Source organism: Amblyomma maculatum, chromosome 10, assembly GCF_055883805.1.
Source record: "Amblyomma maculatum isolate TAMU_Amacu chromosome 10, ASM5588380v1, whole genome shotgun sequence".
NCBI classification, from domain to species: Eukaryota; Metazoa; Arthropoda; class Arachnida; order Ixodida; family Ixodidae; genus Amblyomma; species Amblyomma maculatum.
The window spans coordinates 59,795,533-59,812,622 of record NC_139353.1 but is presented as its reverse complement, the minus strand read 5'-3'; the positions used below and the strand labels follow the sequence as shown (position 1 = coordinate 59,812,622).

At 44.6% G+C, this 17,090-nt stretch overlaps 2 protein-coding genes across 4 annotated transcripts in view; one reads left to right on the top strand and one right to left on the bottom strand.

Annotated features, from left to right (window-relative positions):
• Window positions 1–423: 423 nt before the first annotated feature.
• LOC146176621 (uncharacterized) lies at window positions 424–1,564 on the top strand. The gene has a single exon (XM_084582890.1). It carries the CDS (start codon window positions 660–662, stop codon window positions 1,398–1,400), a length of 741 nt encoding a protein of 246 aa, XP_084439016.1. The 5' UTR covers window positions 424–659; the 3' UTR covers window positions 1,401–1,564.
• Window positions 1,565–5,790: 4,226 nt separating this feature from the next.
• Window positions 5,791–17,090, bottom strand: part of Actn (alpha actinin) — a 92,499-nt gene continuing 81,199 nt past the window's right edge. For all 3 annotated transcript variants that reach the window (XM_084582884.1, XM_084582883.1, XM_084582882.1), the window contains 6 exons: window positions 16,889–16,981; window positions 16,031–16,338; window positions 14,013–14,484; window positions 12,812–13,537; window positions 11,809–11,967; window positions 5,791–9,476 (listed from right to left, as the gene is read on the bottom strand). In XM_084582884.1, coding sequence (XP_084439010.1) covers window positions 9,318–9,476; window positions 11,809–11,967; window positions 12,812–13,537; window positions 14,013–14,484; window positions 16,031–16,338; window positions 16,889–16,981 — 1,917 coding nt within the window. In that variant the 3' untranslated portion in view covers window positions 5,791–9,317. The remainder of the gene's footprint in view (window positions 9,477–11,808; window positions 11,968–12,811; window positions 13,538–14,012; window positions 14,485–16,030; window positions 16,339–16,888; window positions 16,982–17,090) is intronic.

Sequence of the window (17,090 nt, the reverse complement as noted above, 5' to 3'; positions counted from 1 at the left end):
CTCCATAAACAGAGAAAAAGACATGAAAGGAAACAAACGACCGTGTAGCTTTATTCGAATCTGCCGCGGTGGCGCAGTCGTTAGGGCGCTCGACTGCTGTAACCAATGATGTGTGATAGAATCTCACCGCGCCCCATAAATTAAACTGAACTTGTTCGACCGCATAACTAGTTTAAAGCACCCGCTATGCTCGCCGGAAAGAAAAAAAAAAAAGGATGATGGCGATGGCGTTGGATTTCAGGCACTTTCATAACACACTCACTTTATGTGTAGATTTTAGCAAAGAACAAATGCACCATGCATTAATTTTCCCACTCACTTAAATTTGTAAAAATTTGTAATTGCTTATTTTTGAAGCTTCAATAAGTGTTGTGTATTGAGCTGTTTAGTAGCGCCCTCTAGGTTTTTATACGCCGTGTACACACAGTGCACAGTGCACACACATGTGCAGCGGGTGCTTCAAACCTTTAAAAAAATAGGCGGTTGTGTCTCGATTGTGGCACCTGTCACAGGTCATTCCGTCAACTGTCTGCCACAGTTCGTGCAGCCACTCTCGCTTCACTGCGCTACCACTTCGTCAGTTTTTTTAGACCAACGGCCACAACTTTACAGCCCGACATCGTCGTAGCGTTCCGTACCCGCCAACCGCGCGCCCAAAGATGACCGACGAGTACATCGATGGCCTTCACAAGAAGCTGGATGTTCTCAACCTTTGCGTCGGCCTGTCCCGGCTCTCGCAAGACGACGCATATTTTGTGAAACAAGCCGAAGCGAAGGTACAGGAAGCCATCAACAGTCAGCAGATGTGTCACGAACTCATCGCGCAGTATGAGCAGCTCAAGGAAACAGAAGCCAAGCTGTTATCGGATCTCCAGCTGCAGTTGCAGCTCGCAGAGTGCATGAAGAAGTTCATCGATGACCTCCCCGCTGCGGTGCCGGAACAGCAAGCAGCCGCTGCAGGGCAAAAAGGTGGTGCTCAACAGGCTAGTAAACTGTTGGGGCGTGGCGATCAAGCCGGTGCCGCCGTCAGTGTGTCCTACCTGACCGAGGACGAATTCGCAAGCGTGCCCAAGTACATGCGGGGTCGATTCACGCTAGCCGGGCTCAACAAACTCGTGGACGCTTTCAACCGGGCGCTGAAGTCCAAGTATGCGTTGCTGGCTCTGCCAAAGGCGCGCCTCAAGGAGACCCAGTGGAAGCAGGTGACCGCCTACAACCAGCAGGAGACACAAGAGACTAAAAACGTTCGTTTCGTGACCGACACCGACTTGACTAAGGGCCCATCGGCCGCGTTCGAGTCGAGCCGCGTGGTGACGCAGTTCGTTGTGGTCATGCGTCACTGCGGCAGGCTGCGCGAGATCAGAGGACCGCAGCGCATCGTACGATACGTTGTCGTCTGAAATAGAGTGCCTCAATGCACGCGCCCCCCTCTTCTGCGCGCGTCGAAGGCGCACGCATCGAGGCACCCTAGTCTGACGCGCTGCGCCGCTCCATCGTCGCGTTTTTTTCCTTGCTCCTCGAAATAAACGGCTTTCGTCATGATGTAATGAGTCTCATATGTTTGCATTGCCTCTTAACTTTTGCGCATGCTCAGTCCCTTCCCACATGGCTCCGTGTGGTTGTCCACCCGGAGTGAGATGGTTACTGTGCCTTTAGCCCTTTCGAGCGATGGGAGAATCAGATTCACTGTCATCATCCATCCATCACCCGGGCCTCTCCTATATCCCTCTAATTAAACCATTCCTACGTCACCTACATCCATATTTGATCCCTGTGAAGTTCCAAATCTCTTCCATCTAGCTTCCTGCCACTTCCTGATACGCTTGCCTTCCTTTAGAATCCATTCTGTCACGCTTAGGTATCGGTTATCTTGCCTTCGTGACCTGCCCATGCTTACTAGAATATTGCAACTTTCATTTGTCCTCAGACCCATTCCGTATTCGTGCCTCCTAATGTGTGACAGTTTGTCGAACTCTTCACGACAGCCTCCAGAATTTAGGCCCACATATTTGCAGCAAGGAATGACATATGGCAAAAGGTAAAACAACAAAATATGGAACAGGGAGTCGGGAAACCAGAACAGGATGATATAAAAAGCAAGCAAATGGTTCTTTACGGGAGCCAACTACATCACTGTAAAGTTTTGACCAATGAATTTTCCCTAATCACGTGAAAATTCTAACTGGTTTAAGGAACAAATTACCAATTGCATTTCAGTTGGGTATCTAATGTTATCCAACTGGAAGCCAATACTGGCATGAACTGGAAGTTTGTTCCCTAAACCAGTTAGAGCAGTTAGGATTTTCACCTCGAAAAAACTAGAAATGGACATGCAACTGTTAAAGCATGGGAAACAAGCAAAATGGCATGATGGAATCAAAATATGGTGATCGGGTATATTATCAAAAAAGAAAACACACATATGAGTAATAAGATGAAACTAGATGTAACGTGGCTAAATGGAAAAGATGGGGTGCTGTAAACACTAAAAGAAGAAAGAGAATGCTAAAATATATTGGAAAATGACAGAGTTAAGGCCCAAAAAAAAGTTGACAGGAAGGAATGCAGAAGCAGGCAAAACTAGTCTGTAAAATCAACGAAAAGTTGGACAGAACCAGGGAAAAAGGAACTCTTTTCCAAGAGTAAAAAGGTAGGTGTGCTTATGCATTCACTCTTCAGCCTCAAAATCTTGGTGGCTTTCATTATGCTTTGTATCAGCTTATTTCGGGACTTTTCTGAACCTGTGGTCTCTTTGAACATATATGGCAGCATGGCATTTTGGGATCACAATTTAAGCAATGAACTGGCAGGTTCCTGAGGGATGTTCTTGATGAATCATTTCTATGTTCCAAGCATTTAATCAATACATTGGCCTGTTTGGCATATGATGTACACCTTGCAGCAAGATAAAATTACACTCCTTTCACGCATACCGCTAAGGGTTTTCTGTGCTGTGTAGTGCAACCAGTGTTTTTTTTCTTTTCATTTTCCATTCGAAAGAGTTGCGATAGGTATTGAGGGCAGAAAAGACAATGTCTACTCCTTCTTTATTTCCAATTTTCTTGTGTATACTTAGTGCATGTATGGAATTCTAACAGCAACCTAGCTCTTTGCTTTGCTTGCGTGCTTCAGCTGACAGGTCACTTTTTTGCGCTTAGTACATTTTAGTGAAATCGTTGCAGGTATCCCAATTGTATGATACTGCACATCTGAAAAACTTTCCAAAGCTGGGGCCAAATGAATTTTGAGTGTTCATTTCATGTGTTGATTCGAGAGGTGTTAGCACACATTAAGAAACACTCAAAACTTCCGGCACTTCCTGAAGAAAGGCTTAAGTCACTGTCACAGTCTAAAAGGCCTAAAGATTGTTCACAAAGCAGAAATTATTTTAGAATATATGATTGTCTGAATGAGTTCCTAAAGGTTCTGTCAATCGATGCATGTGTAGAAAAATGTCACTGAGCATGTGGGCAATGTATGACCATATACAGATTCCCTGCTTTTGGATGAAACGGGAACCCTGAAGTACCTTGCTACATCTTTCTGCAATTTTTTTATTTTTTCTGAACCTATAATGCGCAGAGGGCACCCAATCTTGTGTGTTTTTTCTGCAAAGAACATTTCCGAGCAGGTGTTCTTGCTTGTTACAATCTATTCCATAACACAACAATTGTTTCCAAGTTAAATCTCTCGCACAGTTCTTTATATTTCTTTGCATGGTTTCAGAAGTTTTAGAGCATTTTACAAAGGCTTATGTCCATCAGCACAGGTAAACTGTAGAATCACAAACTCCCCTTTCTTATCAGAAGTTAGCAAAGACAAATTATTCTCCTTCAAATACGAAACATAATCATACTCATCTAACAGCCTCTTCTCTTAGCAGTGTTTGTAAGCTTATGGGCATATCTTACAAGAAATGCATTTTCGATGGATTCCAAGGCAATGCACGATTGCTTCCAAACAAGGTGGCCAATTTCTTGATGAATTCAGCTCTCAAATGGGCTTTGCCATCTTCATAGCATCATTCTGCTATGCCCAACTTTGAAGATTTGCAATTACTGCATTCCCGTGATATGAATCCATCCTTGCTACTATGAACTTCGAACATTTCAAATTTTCTATGAATGTAAGGGGCACGCTATACGGCCAAGCACCCAGTACTTGTAGCATAGCATTATAGGAGCATATGCGTCTTATGATAGTCTGCTCTCAAATAAGCCTGCTGCCATCTTCATACTTCGCATTATTCTGCCGACTGTTTCCAACTTTGAGGATCAGCAATTACTGCATTCTCGAGCTATGAATCCATTTTTGCTACTATGAACTTCAAACATTTCAAATTTTCTATGAATGTACTGTCCTGGACACGCTATATCGCCAAGCACCTAGTACTTAAGTTACACAAGTTTTAATTCTAGGGGCATATTCTAGCAACAGTTTCAGACTGTGGACCGTCCTTCTTCAGGGTAGAATTGAGAATTCTACCCTGAAGGAGGACGGTCCACCGTCCGAAACTGTTGCCTTATGTGGCTTGGACAGTTAAAGCCAGTTGAAGTCTGTACTTTTCTGTGCTACCACCTATCACAGAACCAGTGAAAACAATCTGACCACTCTGGTGGACAGCTTGTGCGTAAGCTACGAGAAGGCTCAGTCACATAAAAGGCTCCTTCTCATCAGCGTTTACTACCCGTCCTGCTATTAGGATTGTCGGATTGTTGACCAACTTCTGAACAAGCTCATTTTTACTATTGACAGTAAAAAGAAGAAAAAGCAGCCAGATTTCATATGCATTTTAAGATACAGTAAAATACCTATTAGCATCCATAAACGCATACACAGATTTCAGTAGTGAGGCCTGGTCTTAAAATTGGTATTGTTATTTATTACCCAAACTTTATGAAACCTCACAGAATTGTTCAGTTTTTTCTACTGATTTCAAATATGCAAACATTTCTCCTCTAGGGCAATTAGTTCCAAAGGTATTAGAGAATTATTGTATTGTCTGCTTAAACAATAGGAAAACATTAGCTCATCAGAAATTATTTTTTAATATACAGATAGATACTATAAAGTGTAAGGAGTGCAATGCTGGAAGCAGTTTTAAAATTGAGCTAATAATAGAGATTTAGCAGCCCACTGAACTTTGCACTCACAAGCATGGCAACTGTGAAAGGATTTCAAGTTAAGATATAAAAGTTTTACAAGTGAAAATAAAAAATGTGCTTCCAACATTGCATTCCTTATACTTTATAATATCTACCTGTGTATTAAAAATTAATTTCTAATGAGCATTTTTTCCTCTATTGTTTGAGCAGACAATAGCAATAATTCTCTAATACCTTTAGAACTAATTGCCCCAGAAGAGAAATTGTTGCATATTTGAAATCAGCAGAAAAAACTGAACATTTCTGTGAGGTTTCATCACATTTGGGCAGTAAATAATAAAGTTAGTTTTAAGACCCATGTCCCCCCTTAAAAGATTTCACTAATTTACTGGACATTTCCCAGCACTGAGCCAGAAGTCCAGAAAAATTTATTTAAATTAAATTTTGGAACCCAAATTCATCATTACTGAAGTGCTCGAAAAAAAAATTAACAGCAGCTTACAGTATTACGTAACTGATGTTATAGGAGCGATAGGTGCAAGCCCCCGTCAGTGCTGAAATTATACAGATAGTGGTCACTGTTATCTATTCTGAAATGAGTAAAAAAGAGGATGTTTAGCTCATGTTGCACTGCAGCAATACGATGAGACAGCAACTAGTATGCAAGAAGTGAGAGGTTACAACCCTCTGTTCAAACACATTTTTTATTCGGTACAGCCAGAAAAAAAAAATACCAATTTGTAGGCGAGCGACGATATGTGATGTCCACAAATGTTATCTCGGTGCGATTACCCAACCCAGGTCAGTTGACTTGCACACCAGAGAGAGAAAAACTTGCGCGGACAATGCCTTTTCAGAACAAAAAAAAAACAGATTTTGTTCAGCGGGCAACACACAACCTAGCTCACGCAGAAGTATACATTCGAGTCGGAAGAAAAGTCCTGTGCAAGTTGTTCAGCTTCCCCTACATGGCTAAAGCTTGTGCAGTGCATCATTCAAAAACGTCCCTCGACATACCGGGAAAATGAATCCAACCCTGCAGTTGGCAACACCCACTGCGACATTAGCAGCTGAAAGTACACTCTACATTTGGCACCTCGCAGTCATGAAGCGTAAACAGCACAGTTAAGAGACGCACACAGACACGTTGTGTGCAGACGACAGAAACGAGAGGAGGAGGTAGACAAACTGTGCTTGGTACACAACCCACCGTTCTTGATGGCTGTTTCTGTGACTGTATGAAATGATCTGCCCAGCCTAACAGCTAAGCCCATACTTTTCAGTCTTGCAATGTCAAAGTTGTAAAAAAAAAAGTTATTCTGCCACACAAAATGACCTTTATGATACTCTGTCCATGCTAACAACCTGGCTGATACTGCATAGTTTACTCCAAGTGATGATTTCCAATTGCAAATTACAGTTTGTCAGACCTGCAAACCCCTCAGCATACATCTAAAGTGATCACGCAGTGGCACAAGTCTGACTGTATGCCTCGGCAACCACCACGACAACCACAATGGTTAGCTTGGCAACCACCGCAGTTACTTTGGCAACCACCACAGTTACCTTGGCAACCACCATGGTTGCCTACAAAGCAGTCAGTGCATTTTGAAAGATCATGTGATTGGACACTTCTGCGTATCTGCCTTTTTAACGCAGTTTTATAGACTCTTTGAGTACAGCTGAAATGCATTGGCAGTTTGCAAGGTGAGACTCTACCTCACAAACATTCGACGGCAAGTACAAAATGGACTCTTCACACACACATAGACCTATGGGGAAGAACAGCAAGACCTGTGAAATATTTACCGCTCCACTACTGTCGCACGAAACAAATTTTATTATCCTTCTTGTTTGTGTATATTCGTGGTTGCTGTGCAATGTATTGCGATTGACTCCTCACCATTTCTGCACAAAATTAATAGGGCAGACAGAAGACAATTTGAAGGAAATGATTGAACGTACGCACACACACATACACATGCAGGCATACACACAAGACGCACTTGAAAAATTACATTCGCACATACAGATGTACACACAGCCAGCCTGGTAGCAAACGCGACCCGCTTCACAATTTATCTCTCAATTTGTCAATATGCAATCTAGAAGTGCATTTTAGTTTCAGAGAAAAACAAAAAAAAGGCAACTCGACTTGAGACATGGTGTTTAAGATGCTCGCCTGACGATCTCTCGTGACGTAGGCACTGACGGCGGATGACAGGTACGACGCAAACACCTCGCTGCCGACACACCGACGTCATTTTTTTCTTTTTTTGCTAAATATATGTGAAGTCTCTAGACTAGCTCTGGGAGATTATGACACCCAAAGAAAACTTTGAAAGAAAAAGAACGAAAAAAAAAAAGTAGTAACCAAGAAACAGGAGCTAAGTTTTGACAACTAAAAACAAGACACGGGTAAACGAAACAAGCCATTTTATTAGCCCCCCAGAAAAGTAGGGCCCCATTCAGACGTTGCGGGAAAGCAAGAATCGCTTGAGCAAAACAGCTGACGCTAACTCAATCCATCTCAAAGGGCGGCTTTTGTGTGCTGTCTATTTCGATGCAGTGATCGCTGACACAGCAAAGAGCTCCTGCAAGCAGTTCATATGCAAGAGATGTAAACCCTGATGAAATAATTTCACCCTTTTATGCCTGGGAGAGACAAAAGGCGCCTCTACCGTGGCATCCAGAGCCTTTACAAGGCAAATTGAAACATAAAGCGAAAATAAACTATGACATGTACTTCCAACCGCAACACAGGAAGTGGCAACAACGCATTATTATTATTTTTTTTTTTGTCTTCCAAGACCGCTCCTCGTTTCCTTCGCAACATTACTATAAACGAAAACACGTCGACAGCGCTACACACAACTGCACACAAGAAGACGGCAGACTAAAGAGGTGGCCAAAAATGCCATCGCACATCCGTCGTCTTTCTGCACTTTGTTTTGCCAGACACTGGGTTACTTGTATAGCACCTCAAGAAACATGCTCCCGACCGCATGCTAACTGGCAGTATCAAAATTGGTTACAATGGCGGCTTGTTTGGGTTTCGGCCAAAAAGTCGCACCATGTGAGAAAAAAAAAGTTTGGGCTCAGTCGGGAAGACAAAGGAGCTTTCGTGTAGGGATGGTAGGACACAAGGCCGTCGACTTCTAAACAAACCACAATCTCGTTTGCCCAACGAAAAGTATAGTCTACGATATAGTCTATTCAATATGTCTCGCGCCAAACAAAATCTGTGCAAGCTCAGAGGGGCAATGCAGTCTACTCGAGAGATGCTCTAACTCAAGCTCACAACCTTGACGCTGTTTACACAAACTTTGGGCTTTGAGGTTAAAAAATTAAACCTTGCTTCGCAGAACAACATTCACCAGGAAAGCAATAGTCAAAAAGAGACTAAAGCCCAGTAAGTCTTTTTGGCCACAACTGGCCATGGCATTGTCTGATTGTGTGGCACATGACATCGAGTCGCTTTCAGTAACATTTCATGCATGTCAGTCAGTTTAAAACATTGGGCTGAAACTGAGTGTTGACATGCACTGGCTGAATGCTGGCTCTAACTTGGCTGGCTCGCTCATAGTTGACACGCAAGTCGGAACTTTTTCCTTTGCACAGCTCACTCGCACGTCGTGCGAAACCGAATTATGTGCTGTAAGTTGTGGCATTGAACAACAGTAAGCAATGGAGTTACCTTCGCCTCACCGTTGACTGCACGAGAGTATAACGACATACATGCAACTCTCGCATTGAAAATGCTGCTGTTTCTGATACCAAAATCTAGAATTCCCTCTCCGACCTGTATGAACAACTCCAGAGCCAGCACACAGACAGTGCGTCGACGCAACACAAAATCTCGCTCGGTCAAGAAGGTACGTTAGGCTGCATGATGAAATATGTACCAGAGATCACATAACACTTCAACTCAGCAGTCGTGAAAAAACTAAGGCCCAGCGCCAGTGTCCAATGGCCGGCTTGCACAGTTCTTTGCTACTAGCAACTTGCGCCAAAACACTGCTGTGGCCAATCTGCAAGCCAGCCTGCTTTCCGAGCGTTTCCTGCACTACCCCCCGCCGAAATTCTGTCCGGTACTCGCAGGATAGGGGGGAGAGGGAAATGGTTTTTCTTTCCTTTTTTTCTTCTTCTTTTGCCAACGGAGAGAAAAGAAAAAATAAATAACAAAGCGAAAAAAAAAGCACGACAAGTTCTCTAGAGATCGCTCTCCCCGTACAACGCCGTCGAGAACGACATGTAGTCGAGCGCGCCGGGAACAGCGCCATGGCCCTTGTATGCCGCCATACGCCGGATGCAGTACTCTGCCTGGTCTGGGGGAAGTTCTCGGCGAAGCTCTTCAGCAGTGATGTAAGGCTGCAAAGAAGAGCGCGCAGCTCAAGAACTGTGCCACAGCTACACAAGTGCCCAGCATTTACTGCCGCAAAAACTCAGCTTTACCGAACACACCCAGAATACAAGAAAAACTGCAAAAACTCAAAAGAAAACATTCGAACGAAGTCTGTCTGGTTGGGAGGCATAATTTAAGTGAAAGGTGAATAGCGCTAACCAAGTTCTTTTACAGAAAAAAACATGGCGTTTCAGAACCGTATTGGTTCTTTTTTCATGGTGTGACTACGCGTGAGGCCACCCCATATGGACAACCTATGGGTCAATCCATGAAGAAGGAACCAAGCCGGTTTCGAAACGTCATGTTTTTTTCTGTAAAAGAAGCTTGGTTAGCCCTATTCACCTTTCTCTTGAAGAAAAACTACCATCATCCACGACTAAACAAAGGGTGACCAAGGACAACACCAGCAAATTATTTTTTTATTTAAAGAATTGATTCTCTGCATCTCTCCACGTAAGTTAGCATTTGGCCGGTAATGAAAGACACATTTATGACATGGGAAAAGTTATTTTTTAGGTTTTCATGCCACTCCACTGAAACTCATTCCATCTGAACTTAACAGGACCGGTCCCTACCATTTCAAAGCTTGGCCTCTGGTACACGCAGCAAAAACTGAAGACATTTAACTACAACGGGAATAACGGGACAAGCCAGATTTTTTTATCTTTCAATGCTGGGTGAAATATATTTGCTGCATGTGCTGGTAATCCATTCTTCTATGCTTCATAAAGATTGATGACAGAATACGACAGCAATAAATCACATTAGTGGCTTAATTATGAACTAAGACGAGCAAAAAGTTGGTTCAAGCATGAGACAAAAAATAACATGACAAGCTGTCAAACCATGAAGACAATATCAGTCCCCTGTTCTAAATATCAGGAGCCAATTTTAAGTGTTCCACATGTATGCGAGCAAACAAGTTATAATGTGAAAATGCAGCAAGCATCATTAATTCAGGTCACCACAACAAATGAACTTTCTTAAATATCTGGTGTTTCAAGTCACAGCAAACTATAGCTAATTCGGCCTCAAGGGATTCGGAAAAAATGTTCGAATTAACTGTACGCTCAAATTGCTGAATGGGCCTGAAAAAATTGTTACAGACTGCTTGCATCACAGTAGTTTTATCTATGAACATTTGTATGATGGCTGTCTTGCATTTGAGATAAAACAAAAGTGAGAATGGCAGTTTCTTTCCATTTCATCGAATGCCTTACACTGTGCACACTGTCGGGAAGGACGATGAAGTGCTCCAAAATTGTTACCATTATCACAGTGTGAAGTAGTACCAGCAGTGCCATTTAACAAAGCAATCCCGTCATGTTTTGAGGATTCAATGCACAGTCCACGCTGTGAAGTGCGCAGTGTGGTGAAACTGCACGCGTCCGGCATGCAATTTAAGTGCACCAGAAGTAGCATGTTGATGTATACGAGAAATATACACTAATATGAGCAGGCAATTAGAAAAGAGTGACGCCATTTCAAAATTTCAAAATAAATGAACAGTGATGCACCAATAAGCAGCATCTGAAACGTCACAAGTGGCTGATACATAGCCCGATTGCAGTCCAGGAATGCCGTGAAGTTAAGGTTGTGCTTATCCAGCTTCGTGTTTCTCATCTTTCAGCTTGACCGGAATATCAGTCCTCTTGAAAGGAAGGTACTCAGACGAGTTTTTCTGTGCAACTAAAAGCCACTTGTGTTAGGTCAAACTTGCAGTTTAGATAAAGGTAATAGTTTGCAAAGTTTTATTTTTGTAGTAATGATGTGCATGTTACTAATATGCATCCACCTGACCGCAGGATTGAGATTAGGGAAAGTGAAGCGAAACTATGCAACTGAGCTGTTTTTTTGAAAATTTTACTTCTGATCGTTTATCGTAACTGCCATAGCGCACACAAAACTGCGCTGGCACTACTATTGCATGCAATTCGTGTTTGGAAAGGTTTATTTTGGCGCTCACTGGCTGCACAGACTATATCTCAATGCAATAACTCATCCAAATTAACCAAAGTGAGCCCGCCCATGTACGAATTGGCAAGCGTCCAACGCCATAGACTTACAGGGGCGTCAGCAGGGACTATCACCTTAGTTTGAATTATCTGAATTACTGAGTTAAATGGGGCTCGAATAAATAGTTGGTAGCTGCTGGCAACATGGCCTTGTGACATCACACAACTCAATTACCAGTCACCCCCCCCCCCCCCCCCCCCCCCCCCTAGCCATGTAACCTGCCAACTACCACTAACTACAATCTGCATCTTTAAGTGAGTGAAGGTGGTTGCAATGGTTTACCTTGTCACCAGCCAGGATCCTGAAGGAATCGATGATTTGCTCAGCCGTGTCCCTGTCTGTGCTCTCCCGGGTCATGAAGTCGAGGAAGGCGTCAAAGTGGACGTAGCCTGTGTTGTTCGGGTCCACAATGTTCATGATGCGCCTGAAGTCAGCATCACCCTAGTAACAACGACAGCACGCAAAGATGATGTTATCACACAATGTAAAAAAGAGTGCATGGCTGGACACTGCAGTTTACGAGCAAGTGACTGCCGGGACACACTCTTTTTCGCTGAATTTTCAACAAAAATGTGCCCAAAGTGCATACACATCCAAGGTACTCACATGTGCTAGCAGGCACTGCTAAATTTACTACGGCTTAGAAGTTTCCCACAGTGCAGAATCCGCAAAAGGTATTGGCTTAGAAGTTCCCACAGCGCAGAATCAGTAAAGGCTATCAGCTTAGAAGTTCCCCGCAGCGCAGAATCAGCAAAGGCTGACAGCTTAGAAGTTTCCCGCAGCACAGAATCAGCAAAGGCTGTAAGCTTAGAAGTTTCCCGCAGCACAGAATCAACAAAGGCTATTGGCTTAGAAGCTTCCCACAGCGTAGAATCAGCAAAGGCTATCGGCTTAGAAGTTCCCACAGTGCAGAATCAGCAAAGGCTATCGGCTTAGAAGTTTCCCACAGTGCAGAATCCGTAAAAAGGTATTGGCTTAGAAGTTCCCACAGCGCAGAATCAGCAAAGGCTATCGGCTTAGAAGTTCCCACAGCGCAGAATCAGTAAAGGCTATCGGCTTAGAAGTTCCCCGCAGCGCAGAATTAGCAAAGGCTATTGGCTTAAAGTTTCCCGCAGCACAGAATCAGCAAAGGCTGTCAGCTTAGAAGTTTCCCGCAGCACAGAATCAGCAAATCAGCAGAATCAGCCATTAGCTTAGAAGTTTCCCACAGTGAAGAATCAGCAAAGGCTATGTTCTGCGCCAAACATAGCTGGCACAGAAGGAAACGGCAGCCCTGTCTCCATACCTGGCGGTCGTTGCGGATGCTGTACCCGAGGCTGACGAGGCACGACTTGAACTCCTCGGGGGTGAGTCGGCCCGTGCGATTCTTGTCGAAGTGGTTGAAGGACATGCGGAACTCGTTGAGCTGCTCCTGGGTGATGCCCTTGGAGTCGCGCGTCAGGATCTGGTTCTCCACCTCGTTGATGTTGCGGTGGATGGAGGTGAGTAGCTGCTCCCAGCCCACACGCAGCGTCTCCATCGTGTAGTGGGTGTAGCGGTTCTCGAAGATCATCGCCTCCTGCACCTCCTGGTGGGTGCGCTCAAGCTCCTCGAGGTGCGGCCGGTACTGGGCGGCCGCTTGCTCGTACTGCTGCAGCCTCTTGAGCTGTTCCTCCAGGGAGCCCTGCATGCCCATGCCCAGGGCCGCCACCGCATCCATCTGCCTCTCAATCCAGGGACCGACAACATTGGCCTTCTCGGCAAACTTGCGGCGCAGGCGCTCGTTCGATTGCTGCCTCATCAGCTCGGCCTGGAGGACTTGGTCCCTCTTGGGCACCAGCTGCTTCACCTCGGACCACTTGCCGGTGATCACCTGAGAGGTGAGGGTGGTGTAGGGGTTCTCGACGCCACCGGGCACCTGGTACTGGCTGGCAATGGCCTGCACCTCCTGAGCCAGGCCCACGATGGCCTTGTGCTCCTTGTCAGCCTCGCCCAGCGTCTGTTTAAACTGCTCGTGTGCATCCATGAGGCCCTGTGCGTACAAAGAACAAGAGGAGTGAATATATAGTTTTAAGCTAAGGGAACCGGACATTAATGAATTCAGGTTAAATGTAGACTGTGTAAGGGCTCCAAACTTGACTACTGATAATCAGTAATGCAAACCTTCACAGGTGTTAACAATACAAAGTGGAACAGTGAAAAGTCCTGCACTTTCGACAGACCTTTGTAAGCGGTCTAATTTCATGCCGAACGTGAAGCCTTTCATGAAAGCCAATTTATACGTTTTGACTGCAAGACATGGTTAACAGGCAATAAATCCTCAAGTTATACAGTTATACAGCAGCTGGACACTGCAGTTTACGAGCAAGTGACTGCCGGGACACACTCTTTTTCGCTGAATTTTCAACAAAAATGTGCCCAAAGTGCACATTTTTGTTGCAATCAAGAGGCTGACCAATGATTTAAGCTGCTCCTCATACCTCTCAACATACTATACAGTGCTATACCTGGATCTCCTCCATGGTGTGGACAATGAACATGTCGACGAGGTCTTCACGGGCTCCGTCCAGCCAGTTGTTGAAGGGTGCCACACGCTTAGCAAACTCGAGGTGCAGATGGTCGATCTTCTCGAGCACGCGCTCGGCCTCTTCGAGAGCACTGCGCCGCTTCTGGGTCAGGGTGCCCAGCCGGTCCCACTGGTCACAGATGCGCTGGCAGCGAGCATTGACCGACGCGGCATCGTGGTAGCCAAGCGCGTTGAGCTCCTGGGCAATGGCGGCAATCTGCTCGACGCGGTCCTGGTGAGCGGCAAGGTCGCTCTCGAAGGCCTCGTGCTTCTTCTTCAGGGCCTTGACCTCATTGAGGCGACACTGGCGGAAGTCCTGGCTCTGCAGCATCTCCTCCTTGCCGCGGGTCCACTCCTCGTGAATGTCCGCCTTGTGCTTGAACTTTTGTGCCAGGTGGTCCAGGCGCTCCAGCCTGAAACATGTCAACAGGAAGTCTATTACCAAAGGTCGGGCTTTTCCTGTACGTGCTTGCTAACACTAACACACAAATCTGCAAGCGATTCCACAACAAAATAATCAGCAAATGTGAGCTAAAAAACACCCCCTAAACAAAAATAAGCCCATAAGGGGGTAATAAAGGAGTAACACGCATCTAGTGCACTCCCTTGCAGAAGCAGGGTAAGCTGTCCAAGCATAAATAAGCCCATAAGGGGGTAACAAGGGAGTAACACATCATCTAGTGTAGTCCCTTGAAGAAGCAGGGTAAGCTGTCCAAGCCCTGGGATAGATTTTTGTTAATAAAAATGCGGAATAAAAATGCGGAACAGAAGCAGATTCTCACTTTAAATTAAAACACGGCAAGCTCTCACAATTACCACAATTTTAAACATGGTTTTCAGTCTACTCAATACTTATGGTGCCACCATTGAATATCTTCTGTGATTGCTAATTACATCAAATGAACATTGTTTCATGCAGGAATATGCTTCTGTTGTCACCAGTATGGTGTTTCTATATTATCCTGCTCCAATAGCAAGTGCGCTAGAGGACATATTACGTTCTTACTCCCTTGCAGGGCAATTCATGTTTAAAGTACAAGTAGCCGGATTTGTAAATGATGTCGTTTGTGATTACCTTAGCATAGTTTTTAAAACGGCAGCTTAGGTAGTTGTGCTTAGCTGTGTACATTAAAAGGGGTCATGACACCAAATTTGGGATATAAACTGTTCAACGGTACCTTACTCCTGATGTGCCAAGTTACTAAATCTCAAAATTTCAGCTCTATCTGCACAGCAAATGCTTTTAACAATGTTTTGTTTCTTTGTAAACAGCCTGCTGGTCTCGCAAATGTTGCGGTCATTGGCAACGTGGAAGCAGTCTCTGCATTTCGCATCGCAAAAAATGTGTCTGGCAAGCTCAAACTGCCAAAATAAAATAATAATATCTAGCATTATCTACAGGGATACAAAACTACAATACGTTCAGTGACCATATGTCATGACCCCTTTAAAGCAGCCAGCAACTGAAAACATTCATAGCCTGTTTTCATACTTTCAAATAGTGTATCACTCGTAAAGTTAATGGCACAGCAGTTTTGACACAGAATTAAGCAACAGGCACCACTGGGACCCATTATCTGTTAAATACCTCGATACTGAAGTTTTAAATGCCTCTTAAAAGCAGTTAGGAAGTTTTTACAATTCCAAAGTTCTCTCACCGGAGTCAACGAAGTTCACAACATGGTAGCCGGTGGCATGCACAACAGGTACAAACACTGGTAGCAAACCAACCCCTGCCGCAAAGGACAAGGGCCCCCACTGATCATGACACAGCAGAGATATAGGTAGCACCACAGAAAATTGGTGGAGCTTTGAGGTGCAGCGCATTGAAAAGGAGGTTCAACACATGGACCCATTTGACCCAATAAAAAACTATGACAAACAGTAAATTGATAAAGTGCCGGTGCGCTTGAACTCCATCTGGTATCCTGAAACAGCTGACGAAGAATGCATGCCCACCGCATCATCTCGGAGAGCAGCCACTCTTCAAAGCCCTTCTCGGCTGTCTCGAGCCCCTTCCAGGCGCTTGCAATGTCCGAGACCATCTTGCCCTCAGAAGGCAGGTAGGCTGGCCGGTTGCTCAGCCGCAGCTTGGTCTGCAGCGTGTTGAAGTTGGTCTCCAGCTTGGCCTTCTGCTCCACGCGTGGTGGCTTGTGGACGCGGCGGTACGCGCGGAACTCCTCCAGCTTCTTCTGCACGCCCGGCAGAGTGTTGTCCGTTGTGCGGTTCTCCAGCCATGGGGTGGTCCGTCGAATCCAGTCCAGAAGCTGCATCATAAGAGGTGTGCATGAACAAATCTGACGCTACGTGAAAAACACTTTTCCGGCCAGGAAGTAAAAGCAAGAAGACCACTGTCACATAGTAGTGACGAAAAGTCTGGTAGTCAGGAAAGCATGAATAAGTACATAACAAAACATTTTGGCATATCTTTTATTAAGTTCTTTTTTGTTGCCATGGAAGTTTGCATGCAGAAATACAGCCGCATCGAAAAGTTACCAGCACTCTGCTCTCGTGGTTATTGTCAAAAGCGTCAACTCCTGGTGACACTACGTTTTGTTTTCTCTTAATCAAGCTTTCCTTCTAACTTGACCTTGGGACATTAAGGACATCCTTTTCCTTTCTGAAATTCTTTTGTACTTTAAAATTTAGCTCTCAGATGTTAACAGTTATAATAGACACAACGTGAAAACATTTGTATCAAACACAAGGCAGCCGCATAAGCCCAATCACCACACTGGATAATGAACCGATACAAATAATTGCGACTATTTTTAGCTCATGGCATGCAATGACGCTGTAACCGAGAATGTTACTCACATCGCTGGCCAGGCGCTCATACTCTTCCATGAGGCGCTCATTCTCCTGGTTCACCTTCAGAACCTTGCAGATGCGGTTGGCAGCAGTTTCAGCCTGGGGAAAAAAATGCCAAATCAATCAAAAGGCTCACCCTATTCCGTCAACAAGTGCTATGAAGGCCATCATTCTTGGCTAATCTTAATTAATCTAACAATCCTAATAA